A 21531-nucleotide genomic window follows, 5' to 3' on the forward strand; every position below is an offset into this window, starting at 1 on the left:
CAAACTGCCCACCGGTCGGGATTATTAGATGACCTATTCGTTATTGGCAGCATGAGGAATCTATCCAACTTCCTGCAATACACATTAGCCTTGAGATAATTCCATGACTGTAAGGTAGTCACCAGAAGACATTGAAGCAAGATGGAAGCATCATTTTGAAATTGGAGATGAAGTATATGAATAAAAAAGTAGCACCATAGCAACCGAGCGAAAAAAAGTACAGCCATAGTAAATTAAATTATAATGGAAGAATACAAAAGATGTGTGGCTATTAAATCTATTGCAAGCATTCTTCTCCGAACCAATTTTTGTGAACCACTACCTCTGTGAATATCACCTAGATGCAGTGAGCGCCAAATTTTCCATTCATTTTCATGAGAGGTGGATTCTTGTGAAGCTCATGAAACAAAGATCAATGAATTTGACTCAAAAATTACACAGTTGAATCCTCATAGCAATATCACAAACTGACTTACTGTTGAAAACATCTCCTACTTACACCAGTTCTTGTTATAATATTTTCGTAATGCCAATGTTATGGTCATACTGGACAACCTCCTGATTTAGTAACTCGGTGTGATTGAAAAATATTTGTTTAATTTATAGAAGAATCGGTTGATATCCATAATAAACATTAATTTTATGCATTGTGTAGCTTAATCGTAGATAACATGTTAAGAGTCTGAAATACTAACAAATATCATTACTTTCCATCATTTGCACGGTGCATGGTTATTAATCTATGCTTCCCATAACAGGAGCTGGATAGAGCTATAATCACTTCTACTACAGCTCTTATTCATTTATTTTCTTCTTGCATGAGACTCAACAACAATATCATATGATGTCTCCATCAGTCTGATAGATAAAACTACAAGCGGAAACAAAAACAGAGGGTTATAGCTTTGGTCACTTACCAGAGAATTCAGGTATTCTAATCATAATCAAATTTGGAAGGAGACCAGATCTGATTTATCAAATATTGGCACCCCCAATGAATATGCATTATAGTCACAATACAAATAAATAATAAAATTGTATTTCCATGGAAAACTCCAGCTGCTTATAATTACAAACAAAGAAAATGCAATTTAGTGGGGACACTAGTCAGACTCTCTATAGTAAGGTGAATGATTGAAGGCCTCATGAATTAAGAACATTTCTTATCTGTTCCACCAACTGTGATCTCAGTGATGGCTGAACCTGTCAAAAATACCAACAATAAATTATCATTAGCATTTTTCAAAGGGATCCTTTCATAGCTAGAAACCAAAAGATATATCTTTTCAAGAAAGCAACCAGGCAATTTACCTTGCGTAGAAGGGCAGCCAGTCCTTCAGGCAATGCTTGCAAATCTGCTATAGAAGTTTCCATATCTAGTAGCTTCCTACACAATTTCTCAGATCTTAGTTTTTGTAGATGTAACTCAAACTTGCTATGATCATCTTTCCAAGCCAGAAAAGCAGCATCATCTTTCCATGCATCTTCTCCACAATCCTTAACCGCTGAGGACAAAAACCACTCCTTTATTAGACACAAGGCTGACTTATGTGTCAAGGATTCCCCAGCAGCATCTCTTACAGTTCTAATTAAAACCGATTCTGCTACTCTTCTGTTTAATCTCTTGTAGAAAAAAAAGCGTGACTCCTCCCAGTTAACTACTTTTTCTATGACCCCTTTTGCAGCCATTCTGAAGGATGTGTCATGCAACTCAGCAAATCTGATAGCTATCTGTTTATAAATAGGAAGCAACTGTTTCTCGCGAGCTTTAATTTTTTGTTGTATGTCTACAATCACCCCAATGTTACTATCATTGGCTTTTTGCGACTCCATTTTAAGTGAGATCAGTTGCTTATCAAGCCTGTGCATGCATTGAAGCAGGTCTTTTGTACGGAATTTAATTTCAATCATCCCCTCTGGTTCTAGTACACCACCTTTTGCTGTTCTTTCAGCATACATTTCAACTTCATCAGAATTAATCTTGCTATCTACAACGACCCATGCCCCTCCTCTTAGTTCCCCTGTTTTTGGAATGAAAATAAATACAGGTTGCTTGTATGTACGGAGATTTTCAACAATGGTTGATCCTGCCTGAAGAATTCCTTCAAAAAGATCCCTTTGGCCACCAGAGAATCCTCTCCAGTTAGCCAAGATGAAAAGAGGCAGCTCTTCCTTGTTAAAATCTTGTAAGGCTTGAGCTGTCTTACTTGCTGAATCTGGAAACCAAACCTGCCCAGCTTGAGGAACTACTCTCTCAGCAGAATCAAGTTGTCCAGGATCTGCAGGAATCACCTGCATTACTGTTTGAGTCTCAACAGCAATGACACCTACAGGGATGCCCCCAAGTTTCGCTCGTCCAGTTACCACTGTTTGTGCCCACCCTTCTAATGTTTCTATGAAACTGTCTTTATCAAAGATGCCACCAAGCCATCTACCATTGACTTCTATACCACGAACTGCTGCACGAGGATCACATGAATTCTCTGGACAGTATTCAACTGGTCTTTCGGGTGGATCTAGTGGCTTTACAATAGGGAGAGGGCCTCCCACATATGGAGGAACATAGCTGAGCCACTTCAAGATTGCTGAGACTCCTTCTAAATCATCGGATACAGTGAGATGAACAACACCATTAGTTGCCATGATTTTTGGGCCTCCTAACTGCATTTGGGAACTGTAAACTTCCCGTCCAAGAAGTTTATTTAAAGCTGAATATCCAGTCAGAATTATAGGCTGATCCAAGCGTTGAATGCAGCGCATTCCTAGCCTTGCGAGATATGCACCAATACCAACTGTTCTACCTGTTACATATGTCAGTGTAAAAGTCTCCTGATATGCTCTTGAATATGCACCAGCAATTGCTCCACTGCCTGATAGATTCTCCACACCCAGTCCATCCTCCTTACCAATAATGTCATCTATAACCCATCTGCTTTCACCTGATTTGAGCTTTATCTCATGTGCTATTACAGCTGAACCAATTACCTTATAGTCTTCAGGACTGAGGAAAAGATATTGAAATCCACGATCTGGAGACAAATCATCATGCCATCCAACTTGAAAGCGAGCTCTTACTTCTTCTGCCACTCCAATCCTTGCACCAGAGTTGGCAGCTAAATAAATCAGAGGCAATTTTCTTTTACAAGCAAGATCAGTCACAGATGCAAAAAATGCATCTTCTCTTGGACCAAATGAACCTACATTATGTGTGACATCATTTGACACCACTAAAATAGTCCGCCCATTGGGGAACTCAGGAGTTCTCATCTCCATACACCAGGCTACCATCCCTACATCATTATTTGCAGCAGTGCGCTCTGCAGTGACCAAAGGAGTGTCCCAGGTCCCTTGCTTCTCAGAAAATACAAGCTCCTGAGATTTAAATATGGCCTTATCCTTATTTCTGTCTTCATTCTGAAAACCATCTGTCCAGAGACACTTCAAAGATGTCTCAAACACCTACAGTCAAAAAGGCCTTCACTCTAAGAAATATTTATTTAACATTGTCAAGACAATTACCAGAAGAAAGAGAAAATGGATATATAAAACATGTATCATAATTTCTGATGTTAAAAAATACCAAGAAATTCCAATTACGTGTTACAAACCAGAAATTTAAAATGACAGAAGTGTACAGGCAGACTCACAAGTAATGCTAGGTCTTAGAAATACAATTGGAAGTTGAAATAAAATCACATTATATTGACACAGATTATTTCCTCTCAGAAAGGGATAAAGGCTAGGGTTTTTTGTTATTCTCAAAGGAAGTGCAATATAAGTCCAGAAGCAATATTAAGTTATAGTAAATGAAGTCATGAAGCAGTTAGCAATACCAGACATTTACCAATGAAAGCTATAAAAAGTGGACATAAAACAGTAAACTTTTTGTTTCCACTTGTAGTTAGTGCTATCTGCCAAAAAACAATGTAGATATTTACCAACAAAAATCAGTAAATAGTAGAAATAACCACACAAACTACTAACCAATGGAAAATCATAACAATATGTTGTGTTATTTCTCCTTGCAACAAGACGCTTGCGCTCAACTGTGTCCAGAGATTGATATCGTGCTGCTACAGGAATGCCATGTAGAGGCCCAGTTACAGACAATGGGGATTGGTAAACAATTTCACATTTGTTTGTATCTTCCACCTCTCGATATGTCTGACATGAGAAAGAAACTCTTCAGAATAAGCACTTTATGGACTACAAAATGGAATCGAAATTCATATCGAAAAACAAACAATGGTAAATGAACCACTTAATTACTATGAACGATTGATACATGAATTGGAAGGCTTTACGATTTACATGCTAAGTAAAGATAAAATGCAATCCTCTTGTGTGATGATAATCTAGTAATTGGCTATGGAAAGTAATATGATGGTCCATATCCTAGACTTTCATAATCCTATAGTGGATTCAGTCATACGAGACAGCCAAAAATCACCATTTCTACCTTTATTACAAGCTTTACTGGGGTAAATAATAGAGAGAATCGTACATGTACAGTGCAGGTCTGACCAGTAGGATTTGTAACTACAATCCGCCATGCTCCATTTGCCACTCCTAATGAATCTAGTCGAAGCCTGATCTCCCATTGTCCAACAGCTAGGCGGTGCATTCGCACACCAAGTAAATCATGTATTCTATAAGCCAAATCTTGTAACAATTTGACAACTGCTAGATCTTCCTTGCCAGTGGTTATGTCTACTTTCCTGCTGTCAATAGTTATTGCTTGTAAGAATTTTAAATATTTGCAATGATATAGGAAAAAGAAAAACAATAGACTGCTCCGTCCACTATTAGATCTGAGAGCTAAGTGCTAGAAATAAGATGAAATGGATTACCTGGAATCAGGAATGAGATCACTTGATTCTTGTGGACGTAATATGCAAAGAAATATATGCACATGATCAGATTTGACATTTGCATTGTGTGCATATAGCTCTAACTCTTCCAAAGCACCCAACAGAGATTTCACAACACTATTGGCTATTAATGACTTAGTTGAGGCTTCTTTTATATCCTCATTCAGCATTTGCAATTTGGCTGCATTGTCAATGAATTTAGGATGCCTCACAAGGGTACGGAGAAACATTCTACGAATAGCTGGCTTGTCTACAACAGTATACATGTGCCACTGTCGATCCCGAGAAGTTGCATACTGCTTTTCCTGGTATCCTTTAAGCTTGTCCTGAAAAACAATTTTTAATTCAAATATGCATGGGTTGTGTAAAATAAGAAAGAATCCATCATTTCCATACAATTTCTAGCTGACAATTTCACTATGCATAATTAGACATGAGTAGGGCATACCAGTTCAAGAAAATTTGAGAGCGGTGGCTCAACATGACGAAGCAAAGGTTCTTCTTCATAACACTGATTTTCAGAAGACCAATGAAAGCAATGGCGCATGGGTGGACGACCTTCATCTCTCTGTATCATGCAGCTTATTACACCAACACCAGCAACTCGAAGGCTTGATCCTAGCTTTTCATCTTTTAATGCTTTGGCCAGTTTTTTAATTCTTTCCTGTGCTTGATCTTCATCACCACTGCAGTACAACAAATAGAAAAATTTATGATATGACAAATAAAAACTTAAATCCAGATGCAAAATATACTTGGATTTTCATTGGAAATATATGAAGTCTGATATTTCCCATCCAGTTCTTAGTTACTGACTAAGTGTCTAAATCTATAGACATCACTTTTGATCTTTGAATCAAAACACATTGAAGTAACTAGGTTATGTATTAATTCTCTCCAGTTTTTTCCCAATCATCCCAAGGTATCCATGCATGTAAAACAAAACATATTGCATGAAGACATTTGGGCACCATTTAATGCTCGCATGAGCTAACATTAGTTTTGCACTTACATAAGCCAAAGCACATAGAGAAAATATGAAAACCAATTTCTGGTAGAAGGCAATTAAATAAACTAATAAAATTCATCAAAAAATAGAAGAACTTTACCTGTCCTGAAGTGAGCTCATTTGATTGTTGATGCCCACTAAAGCCAAATGAAGCATGTTTCCAAATTCAATGGGAGTTGCAGCTCCATTCAGCATTGCACCATCAGTAGGAACAGATACTGCAGGGGTTGTTTCCTTCAGTGCAGCACTTACTGCTGTTGAAAGGTCATTTAGAAATTTCAAGATTACCATGGCACCCCATCTCTTTTCTCCACAGACAGGAGCTTTTATATCAGATTGACTAGTTGGTAGCTTGCTTCTTCTCAGAGAAGTTTCATCTGAGAAATGCCATGATGCAATAAGGCCTGATCGGTGCCACTGCATCCTGACACTTCCCTTAACTAGGTAGGTCTGTAAATGGAAAAGCATGGAACTAAGACAGAGTAACCAAGATGCTAGAAACGCAAAAAAGAAAATAGTTACTGAGAATATGCAGAGATTGACTTATCCAAGAGGCATAGAATGTACTGTTCTTTTTTACCTGGTACAATCGTCGGACATATGTCTCAACAACACGTCTTTGGAGCGTATGATCACTATGATCAAACAAAGCAACAAGTGCATCTTCAACAGCTAAAGGTGCACTCACAAGATCCTCTATCCTCTCATCTATCGCACTTTTCCTTCCAGGAGTGTATATGCGTTCTCCTTCTTCAGTAAACATTTCCAGCTCTGAAAGACTCCGGGCAATGTTAGTGCGAAGTTCACTCAATTTGGTCTGCTCCAACAATTGTCCTGCTTTCAATGCTATCTGCATCAGGCTCAGCATTGAGATTTAATCAGCTTGTGATGTAACCAGTGGGTGAAAAGAGACTTTCCTGATCCCTTGTGAAAATGCTCACAGAAAGCCATGCTCTACTATTTTGAAGAATATTGCAATATGATTTTTAGGAAATGAAAGCATGTTCAATAAAAATACCTTGTATTAAATGTACCTTCTTGTTTACACTTTTCCAAAATTTATAAGATTTACAATCACGAAAGTGAATAGTGAATAGTGGTGAAAGTGAATAGCGAATAGTGGTTGTTGAGGCAAATAACATTATTGGTTTGAAGATTCAGTATGCTATATGGAAGGTGGATTGTAATTAAAAGTAATAATTAGATTCCTTATCAAGCAGATCTTTATCAAGCCAGAGGTTCCGACAAGCAACGCAAAAAGAGAACAAATATTTTACCATTAAAGTTTAAACTTCAGGTATGCATTTCTACTTGATTAATACTGGCATGTAATTGTAGGAAAAGGGTAATGTTTTTATGTGCAAAGGAAGAAAATATTATGACATGGTTTGAGCTTTAAAGATTCAAAAACCAAACATGCCAAAAATGTTTCTAAAGAGGACTAAAAAGCCAAAATAGATAGAGAATATGAGTATATTGCTTTAGTGCATGGACTTTTCTTTCAGATACCATAATAATTAATGATAACAAGCTGTCTTTTTATGAAGTAAAAGACAGCATACCTACAAAAATTCACCAAATTATTTAGAAAACTAGAGTTAACAATGCCAACATCCCTGAGAATTTGCAATCAGCAATAAAATAATCAATACAAAGAACTTGGCATTTCAACACCTTGTTCCAAATCATATGCTTTTTGACCTAACTGTTGCTTTCTTGACCTTTATGTATATGTTTCAGCCTCTGTCCCAGATAATATCCAACACACTTTGGAAAACTGAACTAAATTTATAACCACCATGGATGTCCTTCACTCCTTATCTTTACAACAACAGCTAAAGTTTAAATTAAGGAGAATTGCAAATAGCACTTTCAAGTTGAAGGCCACACCTCAGAGTAGCTGATATGGTTGAGAGCAGAAAACCGAACCAACTGCTCCCGGTATGCAGCAGGATTAGGATAGACTAGAGCTTCTGTTAACAGCAAAATCAATTTGTTCTTTCTTTTGACTCCCTGCAGTTCAAAGCCAAATTTATTTCAACTCTCCAGCCAATCCAGCTTATAGATAATTAGTTATACTAGAGATGACATTTTGAAAATAAGCATGACTTGAACTAATAGCAATTCAATTATTTGTGAAAATGTTAAATAATCTCAAATCTTGTAAAAAGAATACATGATTACAAAAGAAAATAGACGCACAAACACATATACAACTAATTGCTTAAATATGATTTTATGATTATCTGTTCGATAGTTATACCTGATGAGAAAGGACCATGTCCACCACCTTCAGGAGATCTTTTTTATGCTGAAGTCTCAGACCTTCAATCACATCAGCCTGATACAAGCAAAACTGCCTAGATTTAGACTAAAACTTGAGTGCCATGTGCTTCTGTCTTTTCTCTTGAATAATTCAATTGGAAGAAACTCCCGAATTTCATTAGAAAAGCCAATGGATTCAGTAACCAGCACATGACTAAAATCCTATTAGCCTGTCTTGGTAGAGTTAGTTTTCTTAATTCATTAGTCTATTCCTAAGCTCATTGATTACATAAAAAACAAAGAAAGATAAAAGCCATTCTTAGTATTGTATTCAACAGCAGGCCATGCCAATCATGGGGTTAGCAGTTTTCTTAAAAGAAATAATAAGTCTTGGTATCTATTTAGCTCACACAACCTGCATATTTTGACTGAAAAGCTCTTCAACACGTAGATACTCCTCAAAGAGTGATTGGACAACGATGCGAGCATGACTTTCACGCCCTCCCTCATAGGACTTTGCAAGACTCAACAGAGGTTCAACAAGTCTTTCTTGTGAAACCCTATCTTTTTCTGGACAAGAAGAAAGGAATGCCTGCATGTAAAAAGTTTGTAATCATTTACCACCATTTATTATCACAAAATACTGCATAATTCCAATTGCAACCTGCCACATTGTGGTTAATCTACTGACATAAGAGGGACAAATAAAACAGATTTATATTACTACCCACCTCAAAGGCTGCCCGCAAAACCTTTGCTGGAAACTCTGCCTTTCTTATGGAATTTGCAAAAGATGTTTCAAACTCCTTATATATTGCATCCAACTGAGAAAGCATATGAAGATTACATATATATTAATGAATTTCCATGAAGCATTATCAATGCATTGTTTCCTAAATGGTTCAGTCTAAATATGTTACTATGAAATAAAAACCTGAGATTTTAGATCTTTTGGTAGCCGAGTTGCTAGGACAGCCATGCACTCTTGCCACTGCAGAAAAGGAAGTTGAGGATCGTCCAAACAATTTAGCAAAGTCTGAACAACCTGGCATGCCAAAAGATAAAACATTAAACTTCTCTGATGTGCAGGTTTTAAGTTCATCAGTTTAACTACAAAAAGTTCTCTCAAAAAGAAAGATCACTGAAATGATTAAATAAACAATGTCCCCATATTTCAATATTAATCATAACCATAGAATCTTCCCATTGACAAGAAACTCATCTGTTCCCAGTAATGCAATGAAATCAAGGTTATCTACACACTGGGGCCTCAATAATTATACAATGCCTAGAATTTGTTCTTTCTTCCATTTCCATCTTGATATAGCACACAATCCCTGCTGTTTTCATTGAGACAAACACAGCATGCTGGGGCCATCTTCCCAGTCGTGAATGACAATAATCGTACTTCGGCAATCCAAGTACAATACATCTAATAGATGGGATAGCCATCACGTGATTCACTCATTATAAAGCAACTAATACTTTTACGAGATCAAGGTAAAACGCAGGGAATAAATATCAAATATGCAAATCAGTGCAAATTATAACTGAAAAGGACATAACAATTGGAATCAATCATGAACAAGATTTTCAGTTATGTTGCATAAATTGGTTTCATGTGCTTTGAGGCTGTTTTTGAAACCAACGAAAACAAATGGCAAGTTTATCATCTAGTTGGAAATGCTGTTTACATTCCACTGTCTGATTAATATGGAAGTAGAGCATTTTGTTGTCACAGACTGTTCTACATACAGAGATGGAAGACTCATGAACAAACTGCTGAGTTGGAAAAGCTTGCCAGTTATTCACAGAATAACTCGGCCCTGAGATTTTAGTGAAAAACTTGTTGATGTTTTGTAGCTTCTGTCGGATAAATTCTAATGAAGATATGTATATATATATTTAATATATGTGAGATGTACATATATATATATATATGTGTGTGTGTGTGTGTGTGTGTATATGTGTGTGTGTGTGTGTGTGTGTGTGTGTGTGTGTGTGTGTGTGTCTATATATATATATATATATCTATTTCATTATTATATATTAAAGAACGAAATTTTATACATACATACATACATACATACATATATATATAATGATTATTATTATGAATGGACATGTCCCTGAAGAGACATGTCTATTCATAACTCATTCTCCATATAAAATAATTGATTGCTGCAATTGAAAAACACATACCAACCATGGCAGTGCTTTTGCATCTGCAGCAACCATAACTTATCAAAATTCAAGAATAAATGCCAAGTTACCATCTTCTCCCCTCAGCATGCAAATTCGACATTCGATTTGTGGCTAATTTGAAGTCGGTTCCAGTTCTTGTCAAATTCGTCATTTGTCTGATGAATTCCCCACAGATTCTCTTTTTCGGACCCTGCATGAATTTGGGCGAATGTTGAGCGAATTTTGTAGTTGACGGAAGAACCCAGGAGGAATTTGGAGCGATTTGGGCATGCAACCAAAAAAGTTTTCACTTTTTAATGTTTTTATTGTTTTGAAAAGGCTTTTTTTTTTGTTTAAATATAATCTGATCGACCCAACCCTAAAACACGCCCGCACTTCATATAGTGGTGTATGAACTTATTTGCTGCAGCATAATTTTACCTATATAGATAAAAAAATCTTGTACAACCCTAAAACATGCCCGCACTTCATATAGTGGTGTATGAACTTATTTGCTGCAGCATACTTTACCTATATATATAAAAATTGAAAAATTGAAAATTCTTGTACGGACGAACCCAAAAAGAACCCAAACCCAGCCCCAAAAAATTTGATTGAATTTCGAAACCGAATGTCGAACCCGCATCTGAACCAAAACCAGAATCCGAATCGGCAACTCAGAATAAATGTATTACATCTGATCTATTTTCCTTAACAAAACTTGTCTGCAATCCACAGATAAGTGAGAAAAAGTCTCACAATTTAGTAATCCACTGCACTTGTTTCATACCACCCAGCCAGAAATAGTTCATGTTTTCATCATTTGGGATTTCTTTTCTTTTAGCAGTTGTTACAGAAGAGTCTACAGAGGTTTGGTTGCTCATCCCAGCTTGTAATTGTAGCATTTTCAGCAGCATGTTTTGTTTTTGTTTGCTGTTTTGTTTTCGAAGCACTTTATAACAATGCTAGGGTTTTATATTTTGATTTTATTTTATTTTATTTGATGTTAAGTTTAATTTAGTTAGTTTTTGGCAGGTATTTACTGCCGTTAGGGTTTTCTTTCATTTTATCCGTTCTTTAAACTTGCTAGGGTTGATTTCCACCCCAGAAAGAAAATACCATCCACAAGGAAGGAACCTAGCAACAAGCCCAGGGACAGAAGGTCTATACTTATAGTAGAGTAATTACAAAACACAACTTCAGCCAAAAACCATCACTGTTGAAATATTCAACTATGTTTGTGACTGACTTGTTGCGACAGCTGAAGACTGTCACACAACAATTGAAAACTTGTTATGCAACAAGTAAGAATTGTTGAGAAACATCTCGAAAAATGTTACACAACAACTAAATGGATGTGCTGCAATTGCAAACTTCTAATGCAGCAGTAAAAATCTCATTACACAGCAGCTGCAGACTTGTTGTATATCAACTAAAAACTTGTTACACAGCAACAAGTAGGTTGTTATAGAGCGAAGCAAAAAAAACCTTCTTACACAAACAATAACTCTTCCTTGTCACCATCTACTTCAAAACTGGCATGATTTAATTATTACTAAATCCTTCCAGTGAAGCAAGGGATTCATCAGGTCATCATGATCAATTGCATAGTTAGCAAGGATGATGATTTATTTACAAATGTCCCTATAGCTGTTAAGTATTGAATAGGAATCAAAGGAGTCCAGAATTGCCTAGGCCATTTTCAAAATGTTTGCCACCCAAAAATGTTGGGGTATTCCTTGTTCTGATGGCATTAATAATCATCATCAAGTAGTCCTCAAAATAAACATTTATAATCTTGTAAAAGAAACTAAATATTAAAGCCTAAAGGTGAAGTTGTTATGTAATTGTATTGAACTCATTTTTTGGTCTATGATGCTATGTTGCTGGATCCATGAATTATGCAGCTAGATCCAGGTCCAGTCCAAACTAGATGCGGTTTAATGTGGCAGAGGATTTCATTAAGGGGTGGCAGAAAGTCTGTGGGTTTGTCTCAGACAAAACTAGGAGAACCTGAACAGAAACTAGGTGGACACCAATGAATCTGCACAAATTCACAGAGATACAATGGCATTTTTTAAAAATTATTTTTAGACTATGAATAACTTTTCTATAACCTTCACATCTTTTCTTTAGGTTAAAACATTATCCATATTCAATGCCTCATCATTTGGCAGAAGAAGAGGGGTGGGCACACAGCTTAATAATTTCATATTATCCTTGGAAAAGAAATTGGTATTTACTATTTTTATAAATATGAAATGATTACAAACTATTGTTTATCATTTTGTAGTTATAATTTATGAAAATTGCTGATTGCTGATTGATGTTTTTTAAGGCTACATTAAATGGTTCAAAATTAAATATTTATTATTAATCATTTCATATTTGTTGTGATTACCGATTTCATATTTTTTGAGCTAATTTTAGAATAGTAAAAGGTTCAAATAAGATTTGTTTTGGCAATTGATATAATTTTTTCAAATTAATGACATAGAAATGTTTACTAATTCGTTTATATAATTTATTATAAAAGCCTTATAAATATTTTTTATATAAAAGTTACTAAGAAATGTGTACATTGTTCCTAATATTCCTGCTACACATACACACACTCTTTTTACTTTTACGGATGAACTCAACCCCCAACCCCACAAAGTTTTGCTGAAACTGCATGCCCAAACCAGAATCTGAGCCAGAACCAACAACATAGCTACGACGTGTGTTGTACTTTAATTTTGATCCATTTATGAAGAAAACGATAATATATTTCTTGAATTCAGTAGTATACTTTTTTTTTTAAAAAGCTACATATATTGTGTTTCTAAATGTTCGGAAAAATTCACCAAGTGTTTACCCACTTTTTCAAGTCTCCATTGATTCAAAATCTTGACTGAGTCATTGTCAAGTCCAAGTTTAAAAAAATTTCAACCATGACCATATGTACACTGTATACAGTATAAGTGAAACAGTAGTCATGAGAGTGGCGTAATTGTTTTCAAAGTAAGCCAAAAAGGTTGTGGCTGAAGAAATTGAAGCATCTGGTATCTAGAAAGGATGAGATTTTTTTTTTTAAAAAGCTACATATATTGTGTTTCTAAATGTTCGGAAAAATTCACCAAGTGTTTACCCACTTTTTCAAGTCTCCATTGATTCAAAATCTTGACTGAGTCATTGTCAAGTCCAAGTTTAAAAAAATTTCAACCATGACCATATGTACACTGTATACAGTATAAGTGAAACAGTAGTCATGAGAGTGGTGTAATTGTTTTCAAAGTAAGCCAAAAAGGTTGTGGCTGAAGAAATTGAAGCATCTGGTATCTAGAAAGGATGAGATTAAAATGTTTTCACTCACTTCGTTGATGTCATGCTCATAACCTGCTAGAACCATCCGTGCAGCATTTGTGCTAGCAGCAAACCGCTGATGAACTTTTCCAGCCACTGCAGTTGGAGAACCAAGAATAGGAAAGCTTCCATGAAATGGTTCTGCTTTCCTAACAGCAGAGGGATCATCCAGGTCAAGGCCCGCAATTAAATCACCAGCCTGTAGTAAAAAGTAGCATAAGAATCGGTTTAGTAGTTCTACCATATTACAAGTAATACTTTGCAAGCATTAACATTAAGCAATGCTATATCGAAAATTGTAGTGAAATTTTACAATGTAGGATCTATCCTGCAGCTCTATTGCATCATGAAATAACACATTTCTAAGAATTGGTGATTATTTGTACAAAAGCATTGGAGAACTTGGATTTTCAAAACAGAGGTCTATGCAGCAGAAGGAATAAAAGCTTTGATTAGAAAAATTGTGACCCTGTTTAGGAGAAAGATGTTTAAAGTAATTATTTAAGATTGAGAACTACCATATGCTACAAACATTTGTCACTTTCCAAAATTCATCACCTTTTGGCAGTTTGCACTCTCATCGTAGTGCACCCAAAAAAATTGGCATATACCTCATTTCTATACTTCAGAGAAAATCTGAAATTGAAGGAAAAGCATGGGTGCAACTACATTCCAGTACTACGCATTCCATACAATTTCTCCATTTTCTTTTTTTTGGTGCCCCGTTCTTTAAGGCACTTAAAAATCGATTTGATGAAAATTAAGGGCCTTCGGTGACACAACCAAAGAGTCGGTTTCCAAATTGAGATTTTCATAAACTTGTAGACTGATTTCAATCTCCTATTTCTCTCAACAAACAATAACTGGTATTTACTATACAATATAACACAGTTGAAGTTTCTTTTGAGAATATGGTAACATGGCATCTTAGTGCCCATGAAATTCAACCTTGTACAAGACCTTTAAATTAAAAAATCACAGATAAAAGGATTTCAAATTTTCTGCAAGTTATGAAAAGATAGAACCCTGTAATTCTGGAAATGGCAGTAAACATGTGCAAGTTGATACACACAAAAAGTATGAAATGAGATAAGGATAATTATGCATTTCAAAGGTGTCTATTTTGTCCTGGCCCAACATTATTAAATTGCAAACCTGATAATACAGAGACATCAATTTTTCGCGGTAGTAGACTCCAAAGCAACAAAGGTAAACAATATCAATTATAATAGGTAATCTGCTAATCCAACAGTCTTAGCGGAAACAAATTCATAAAAAAAATACTACAGGAAGGCTTACTAATGGGTGATTAATACATAAATAAAAAATCACAATATAAAATAAGCAAATTTTCATATTTTGACAAGAAGACAAGTAGATTGTAGAGTAACAGCATGGCATTTGATAATCCAAAATCTGTTAGAATGATTTTACCTGCATTGGCTGGCCCTCAGACATCTTAAAGTGTATCATGCCAGCAGCTGGTGAGAGTAGAGGCATACACATTTTCATCACTTCCACTTCTGCGTATGGAGCATCAGTGTCTACATGAGAACCATCTGGAACCAAGAACCTCATTAGCTTGCATGGTGTCTCAGCAACTAATTTAGATGGATCATGGTCATTCTGTAAAACAAGCCAGTTAACAAAGCAATAAGAATTATTTAAATGGTGCAAAAAGTAGAAATACACAAAATTCATTATTAACACTAATATAACTTGTTAAGCACTTAAAACAAAGGCATGGCTATTTTATGCTCTAATGTTGCAATAAATATAGGCAGAAATTGTAGTCAGATGCTTTAAAAACGTGCCTCCCAATCCAAAAACTAACAAACTTCTTCAAATTAAGCAATCATTAAGAGTAAACATCATGCAAAACTCTATTTCTTATCTACTGTACATCTAACAAATGATAAACTATTAATACACCATTAATAGCTCGAGACATATATAAAAGTATTAAAGTTGTCCCGAGTTCTGGAATTAAATGAAAAAGCAGCAGCTAACTCTACAATATAATTTGAAAGCCTGTGCTCAAAGTTGGTATCCAAGTCACATTCAGATGTCCTTTTTCTCTGATAGTGGATCTACAATGTCCATAAAAGTTGTGTTTTTCTAAAATGATATGGACAACCATTGAGGACAATAGCACTCATTCTAAGGTAACAGAAGATTTACTTCCCTAATTTCACGTTTTTACACGATGTTAATCATACCTATACTGCTACTACATCCAGGATGGCTTTAAATAATAATTAAATGATAAATGGATCGAAGGTGGACTACTTTATCAATCTACTGATACACAATGTTTGAAAGCATAAATTCAACAACCCTGAGAAAAAAGTTGAATAAGATAAATTGACAAATAGATGAAGAGCAGAATAGATTATCAATGTGCACATACTTCTAGACAGCATAGCTTAGAAGAATTTAAGCATTTCACACATGTCTAGAACCAGTTATAATCCCACCACAATACTTAAATAATCACCAATGAGAGTTAAGGAGTTGCCAATATGATGTATGACTTCAACAGTTCAACTATTACACTACAAAAGTTAGTGCAAGCTGATTCCAGGTAAATGGTAATCTGGATGTATGCTTCCATTCTATCAAAATCAACAGCATGCACGGCAGAGATGTGCAAACAAAACATTAAGATTCACTTCAAATTTCAATAGTTGGCAGGTATGAATAGAGAGGGATCAACATTTGGACCAGATGTGCAAACAAAACATTAAGATTCACTTCAAATTTCAATAGTTAGCAGGTATGAATAGAAAGGGATCAACATTTGGAATGGTCCAGAAACATTCAAAACTATGAAAATGTGAAATTCTATGCACTATAACAATATACAAAACATGGAAAAAAAGAGTTTATAATCAACTACACAGATATCCATGAGTATTACATTAAATTATATCAAACATGCTTGCTTCATGAGTTTCAGTTCCTTTTCTTTTTTATTCATTTTGATTTTGATTACTTCGTCAAAATTTAATTTCAAGTTTCTTTTCTCTGTCTTACAATTGTAGGCACAAGATTAATTGTTTGAACTAAAATAAATTATTTGCTCTGTGCCAATTTAAGCCAAAGAGGTCCAGACAAATTAAGAACTCCAAATACTACCAAACCTCATCCAAGTTTGTCTGGACCCAATAATATTGATGAAACCATGGATGTAGCAAGCATGCATGAATTTAGCTTGGAGTTTACAGTGTAGTGAACAATTCATGATCTTGAAGTGTTAAATAAAATAAAAATTAATTTGTAAGAGTATTGAAGTATATCAATCGGGTAATCCTTTTCAAAACTGCAATTGAAATATGTGGAACAAATGATAAAGGATGCCTATGAATACCTGTAGCAAGCAAGTTCGGCCATCAATCAGAAGGCGAGTGCCAGCTGCCTCCTCTTCTGCATATATTACATGACTATTCCCGTCCAGCTGCCACAAATAGGTTATGAATTTAGTTAGTTGTGGCTTCGAAGAATAATATTATATTTTGAAATCAGCTTTAACTTCATGGCTGCACCTTGAACCCAGAAATATAAACTGTTTTTATAAGAAATTTAATAGGAATCACACTCTGAACACAGACTTTGATGCTAAATAAAGAAATGACATGAAGTTCATGATGGACAAAAAATGAAATTCTTTATAAAACCTGGAATAGACAGGACTGATAAGTTATCATAAGTATTAGCATACTCAAATCAAAATGAGATTAGTATTCACAAAAATAATATCGAAATACATATAAAAGAACAAGAAATCAAACTTTCAATATTAAACAAGAGATCATTATAATAAGAAAAAAACTCATACTCAATGCCCAACAACTGTTACACATAGATTATTAAATTATAAAACAAAGTCGAACAAAGAATTGTTTCACATTCAGATTTTTTTGATCATAACTTATAATGTAAAGGCCCACAGGCATGAACACAAAGCAAAGGAGATAAAGAATGATGTGCCTGCATCAGTAGCCCTCCATCGCGTAGTGTGTGTATTTCAGCTTCAACTTCTGACTCGTTAAGCTTTATTCTATAGCTTCCTGGTCCTCCCCTTATCATTTCAACCTACACAAATAGCATGATACATCATCAACTTCAAGAATAAATTCATTTGTTCACAGCCTACAAGTATATCCCTTAGAATCTCAAAACTAATTAGCAGAAATAACATATACAACTGTCAATACATACCGTGTATTTGCTCCCTTCAATGTTGAGAGAAACTACGGAATTTACCAAAGAGATATTCTACAAGTCAAATAGAAGCCGTCAATAAACTAAAAGACTGCTATAACGAAAACTCAACTTAAAGCTGCCAAAAAAAAGCCAATTCATTCAATTTTCTCATACTTAGTTTAAAAACACTTGAGATTCATCGCACCTTGGGAGGAATTTGTCCTTTCTCAAGGTAACCAATATATTCAGAGACCCTTGCTGCACTCATTGTTGATGCTTTCTGAAATAAAACAAACCTGTTAGTCCAACTAAAGCAAACTAGCAGAATTTACTCCTCAAGCCTTTCCAGTTGTTACAAATGAGATTTAAAACCTTACATAGAGGGCTCCTCCAACGACAGAAATGTACCAAGGTGGTCTTTCTCCTCTAACACGCATAGCAATCCGACTGTCAAGCCAACCAGTATGGATTTTGTTTTCCTTGTATTCATTGGCCTACAAAAAGAAAAGTTTGTCATTTGTGGGTCAATGAATCCCTGATTTACATTTTCGAGTACCAGAAAATATATTAAATGTTGTCAATGTTTCAAAAATTAAAAAGTAACATACATGTAGAAGATCTATCGTGTAATCCACATTAGTGCGAATCTCTCCTCGGATATGAATTTCTTTCAGTCCAAGTACCATGTTGGCTATCGCCAAAGCTCGAGATTCCCCAAAAGCAAACACGTGACCTGAAAAGCACACCAAGTATTCTAGTCATTTAAACAATATAGGCTAAGCAGAAGGATCAGTGAACTTTCTGAAAAGAGATTTGTGTATACCAAACTGAGAGTCAGAAAACTCGTGAATTCCCCCACCCGACTGCAACAGGAACAAAAAGGTAAATTATAAATACATTCAAGTGGAATCATGTATAAAATTTATACACTTTTGGATTTAGGTACATAAATTTTCATAAAAGCAACCATCAAAACAACTGTGAATTATGAAACTCAACACCTAGACATATAAAAGTGCTATGCACAGGCTGTGATTTAGTAGCTAGTGATAATCTGGAGAAAGATTTATTGACATATTTGCCCCACGTGTGAGGACTTTTGTAAAGCGGAAAAAAACAACTTAGAAGAGAATACCATTTGAAGTAGATGAATTTGTATGGAGTAAGACAATATGTAAAAGGCTTTGAGATTATAAATTTATAACAAAAACTCATAAATCTATCCCATATGGAAATATTTTAACATCAAAATCCACAAAGCAATATCACCATTCATGTCATAAAGGATGAGTTGAAAGAGCAACAACAAAATCTATTATTGATATAATATGTATGACAAGCATTCCATACCTTCACAGAAAAATATGCCCATACATTTGGCTTGCTTTTAAAGCTGAGTTCCTGAAAATGTTTTAAAAAACCTACAGTAAATATCAGTCATGAAACAACAATCCAGTCATTCACATCCTGAACAGTTGCTTCTTAATATACTTCCACCCTAGTATTTATCTGCAACTTTGAGTAACAATCTTGGTTCAAACCTGCACTTTTCCACTGGTAGGCTTAAACCCATCATCAGGATCTTCACTAGTCACACGAACAGCTACACAATGCCCTTTTGGTCTGACAGATTCTGCTAGATCGAAGTCAAAGGAAGTAGCAATGGCTGATGTCTTTCGCCAAGCATCATAGCCTCCTCCTGCTTCCTTTCCATAAAATCTTCTTATTTCTGAGGAATACACAGAATGTCATCACATTTTAAGTGCTAGTTAAAGAGTCAAGAATAAAATGTCACATCAGAGAAATAAATGTACACTCCAGAACAGCAAACAAACCTGGAATTTGCCAAAGAGGAATACCCATGCCAATGGAAACTTGGGCTGCAGGTAAATTCACTTCAGCTATCCATTCTGTAACAGGATGTTCAACCTATAAAGACAACAGAAAGGTTAAAACACCAATCATTCTATTTCCCTCGTGATAAACATAACACTTGATAATTTTAATACATATGTTACAAGCTAATTAGGTCCACACTCATTGTATTTATTGGCATTCTTAAATTCAATTCTTATTACCTGTAAACGAGGATTGAGTTCTAAGAAATAATACTCCCCAGATTCCATGCTATAAAGATACTCAACAGTGGCAGCCCCAACATAGTTTACACACTTTGCAAGTCTCCGTGCACCTTGCTCTAACTGCTTCACTGTCTCCACTGAAGCAACAGTAATTGGACCCTCTTCAATAATCTGCAATCATATATACTGGTATCATCAAGACAAATTTCGGATACCAAGTATTTGTAGATAATTATATAAGTGCTTATAATTTAAGTGCAGAAAAGCCATTGGCTTCTAGTGGCACCAGCTTTCTCACACACTACTCTCCATATGTGTGTGGGGAAACAAGCCATCAGTATCCATTTGCGCATGAACAGGTGGAAATAGAGGAATATACACACATATATGATATGTGTGTGTGTGTGTGTGTGTGTAGAGAGAGAGAGAGAGAGAGAGAGCTGAAGCAAAAGTAATTGGACCCTCTTCAATAATCTACAATCATATATACTGTTATCATCAAGACAAATTTCAGTTACCAAGTGTTTTTAGATAATGATAGAAATGTTTATAATTTAAGTGCAGAAAAGCCATTGGCTTTACTGGCATCAAATTTCTCATACACTACTCTCCATATGTGTGTGTGTGGGAACAAGACATCAGTATCTTTCTGCATGAACACATCCACAACCATAGAGGAATATACATGTATATGATATGTGTGTTAATGTTTGGTGTGTATCTGTGGGGATGCGTATATACTATATATTGATGGAAACACATCTATGTTTATGTATAGCTGTGGAAGAGTTCTTTGCTTTATGAGAGTTATGTTTTATGCGCAACAAAGCACATGCTGTGCCTAACAAGAAGACTGGACAGAATAATATGTTTGCATCATTTTCCACCTAATTCATTTCTGGTGAATACATAATTGAGAAGTCTCAATAAACAGACAGGAAAGAGGAATGAATCCTAGCCTTTTGGTGCCTTCTTTGAATGCTGCAGTCACGACTGTGTAATGCAGCCACATTCCCATGTTGGTCACAAAGTAGTTGTACTTCTAGATGTCGGCTCTGTAAAGGAAAAGATATATATGATATCATCAGTAATAGAAAGGATCAAAAGAAAAAGAAAAAGACAAATAAGTAACTGTACGACAAATAATATAAATCTCTAGATCAATTTTCCACTTTATTAAATTCTATTATAGATATTTCTACATGCAGCTGCTAAATATATCATCCAAGTACGTGCAATCATTGACGGACAATAACAATACCTGAGATGCAACCTTCATGATAAATATTGGAGAACCTGGTACCTCACCCTGGACTTGTTTGAATAGGGCTTTGACCTCATCATCATTATGAACCTACATGTGAAACATGGACAACCTCATCATCATTATGAACCTACATGTGAAACATGGACATTAGGATCTAATGTATATGCTGTCCAGACAGATCTAGCTACAAGGTGCTTTTGTTAAAGGAAGATCTGCAGCTAAAACACAGGAAGCATTTAACAGTTTAAAAAAAAGCACTTCAAAGATGCAAGAAGCTATGTTACCCAGAGTTTCCCGGATGCA

The 21531-nt window shown here is 35.4% G+C and overlaps 1 protein-coding gene across 2 annotated transcripts in view; it reads right to left on the minus strand.

Moving 5' to 3' along the window:
* Window positions 1–729: 729 nt before the first annotated feature.
* LOC149535495 (acetyl-CoA carboxylase 1-like) overlaps window positions 730–21531 on the minus strand; it is a 30246-nt gene continuing 9444 nt past the window's right edge. Inside the window, exons 5-32 of one of the 2 annotated variants that reach the window (XM_089807780.1) lie at window positions 21223–21315; window positions 20921–21016; window positions 19959–20132; window positions 19716–19809; window positions 19422–19609; window positions 19231–19281; window positions 18704–18743; window positions 18489–18613; window positions 18258–18374; window positions 18086–18160; window positions 17896–17952; window positions 17665–17769; window positions 17045–17131; window positions 15109–15300; window positions 13685–13873; window positions 9080–9190; window positions 8877–8969; window positions 8561–8737; window positions 8144–8221; window positions 7771–7893; window positions 6461–6730; window positions 5981–6330; window positions 5320–5557; window positions 4851–5197; window positions 4505–4718; window positions 3985–4164; window positions 1312–3459; window positions 730–1203 (exon numbers count right to left, since the gene is read on the minus strand). In XM_089807780.1, coding sequence (XP_089663906.1) covers window positions 1144–1203; window positions 1312–3459; window positions 3985–4164; window positions 4505–4718; window positions 4851–5197; window positions 5320–5557; window positions 5981–6330; window positions 6461–6730; window positions 7771–7893; window positions 8144–8221; window positions 8561–8737; window positions 8877–8969; window positions 9080–9190; window positions 13685–13873; window positions 15109–15300; window positions 17045–17131; window positions 17665–17769; window positions 17896–17952; window positions 18086–18160; window positions 18258–18374; window positions 18489–18613; window positions 18704–18743; window positions 19231–19281; window positions 19422–19609; window positions 19716–19809; window positions 19959–20132; window positions 20921–21016; window positions 21223–21315 — 6072 coding nt within the window. In that variant the 3' untranslated portion in view covers window positions 730–1143. Of the gene's footprint in view, window positions 1204–1311; window positions 3460–3984; window positions 4165–4504; window positions 4722–4850; window positions 5198–5319; window positions 5558–5980; window positions 6331–6460; window positions 6731–7770; window positions 7894–8143; window positions 8222–8560; window positions 8738–8876; window positions 8970–9079; window positions 9191–13684; window positions 13874–15108; window positions 15301–17044; window positions 17132–17664; window positions 17770–17895; window positions 17953–18085; window positions 18161–18257; window positions 18375–18488; window positions 18614–18703; window positions 18744–19230; window positions 19282–19421; window positions 19610–19715; window positions 19810–19958; window positions 20133–20920; window positions 21017–21222; window positions 21316–21531 lie in introns of both variants that reach the window. The other variant, XM_089807779.1, reaches the window with a different exon arrangement.

This window comes from Cupressus sempervirens, chromosome 10 (assembly GCF_028749045.1).
Source record: "Cupressus sempervirens isolate cs-2001-9-10 chromosome 10, ASM2874904v1, whole genome shotgun sequence".
NCBI classification, from domain to species: domain Eukaryota; kingdom Viridiplantae; phylum Streptophyta; class Pinopsida; order Cupressales; family Cupressaceae; genus Cupressus; species Cupressus sempervirens.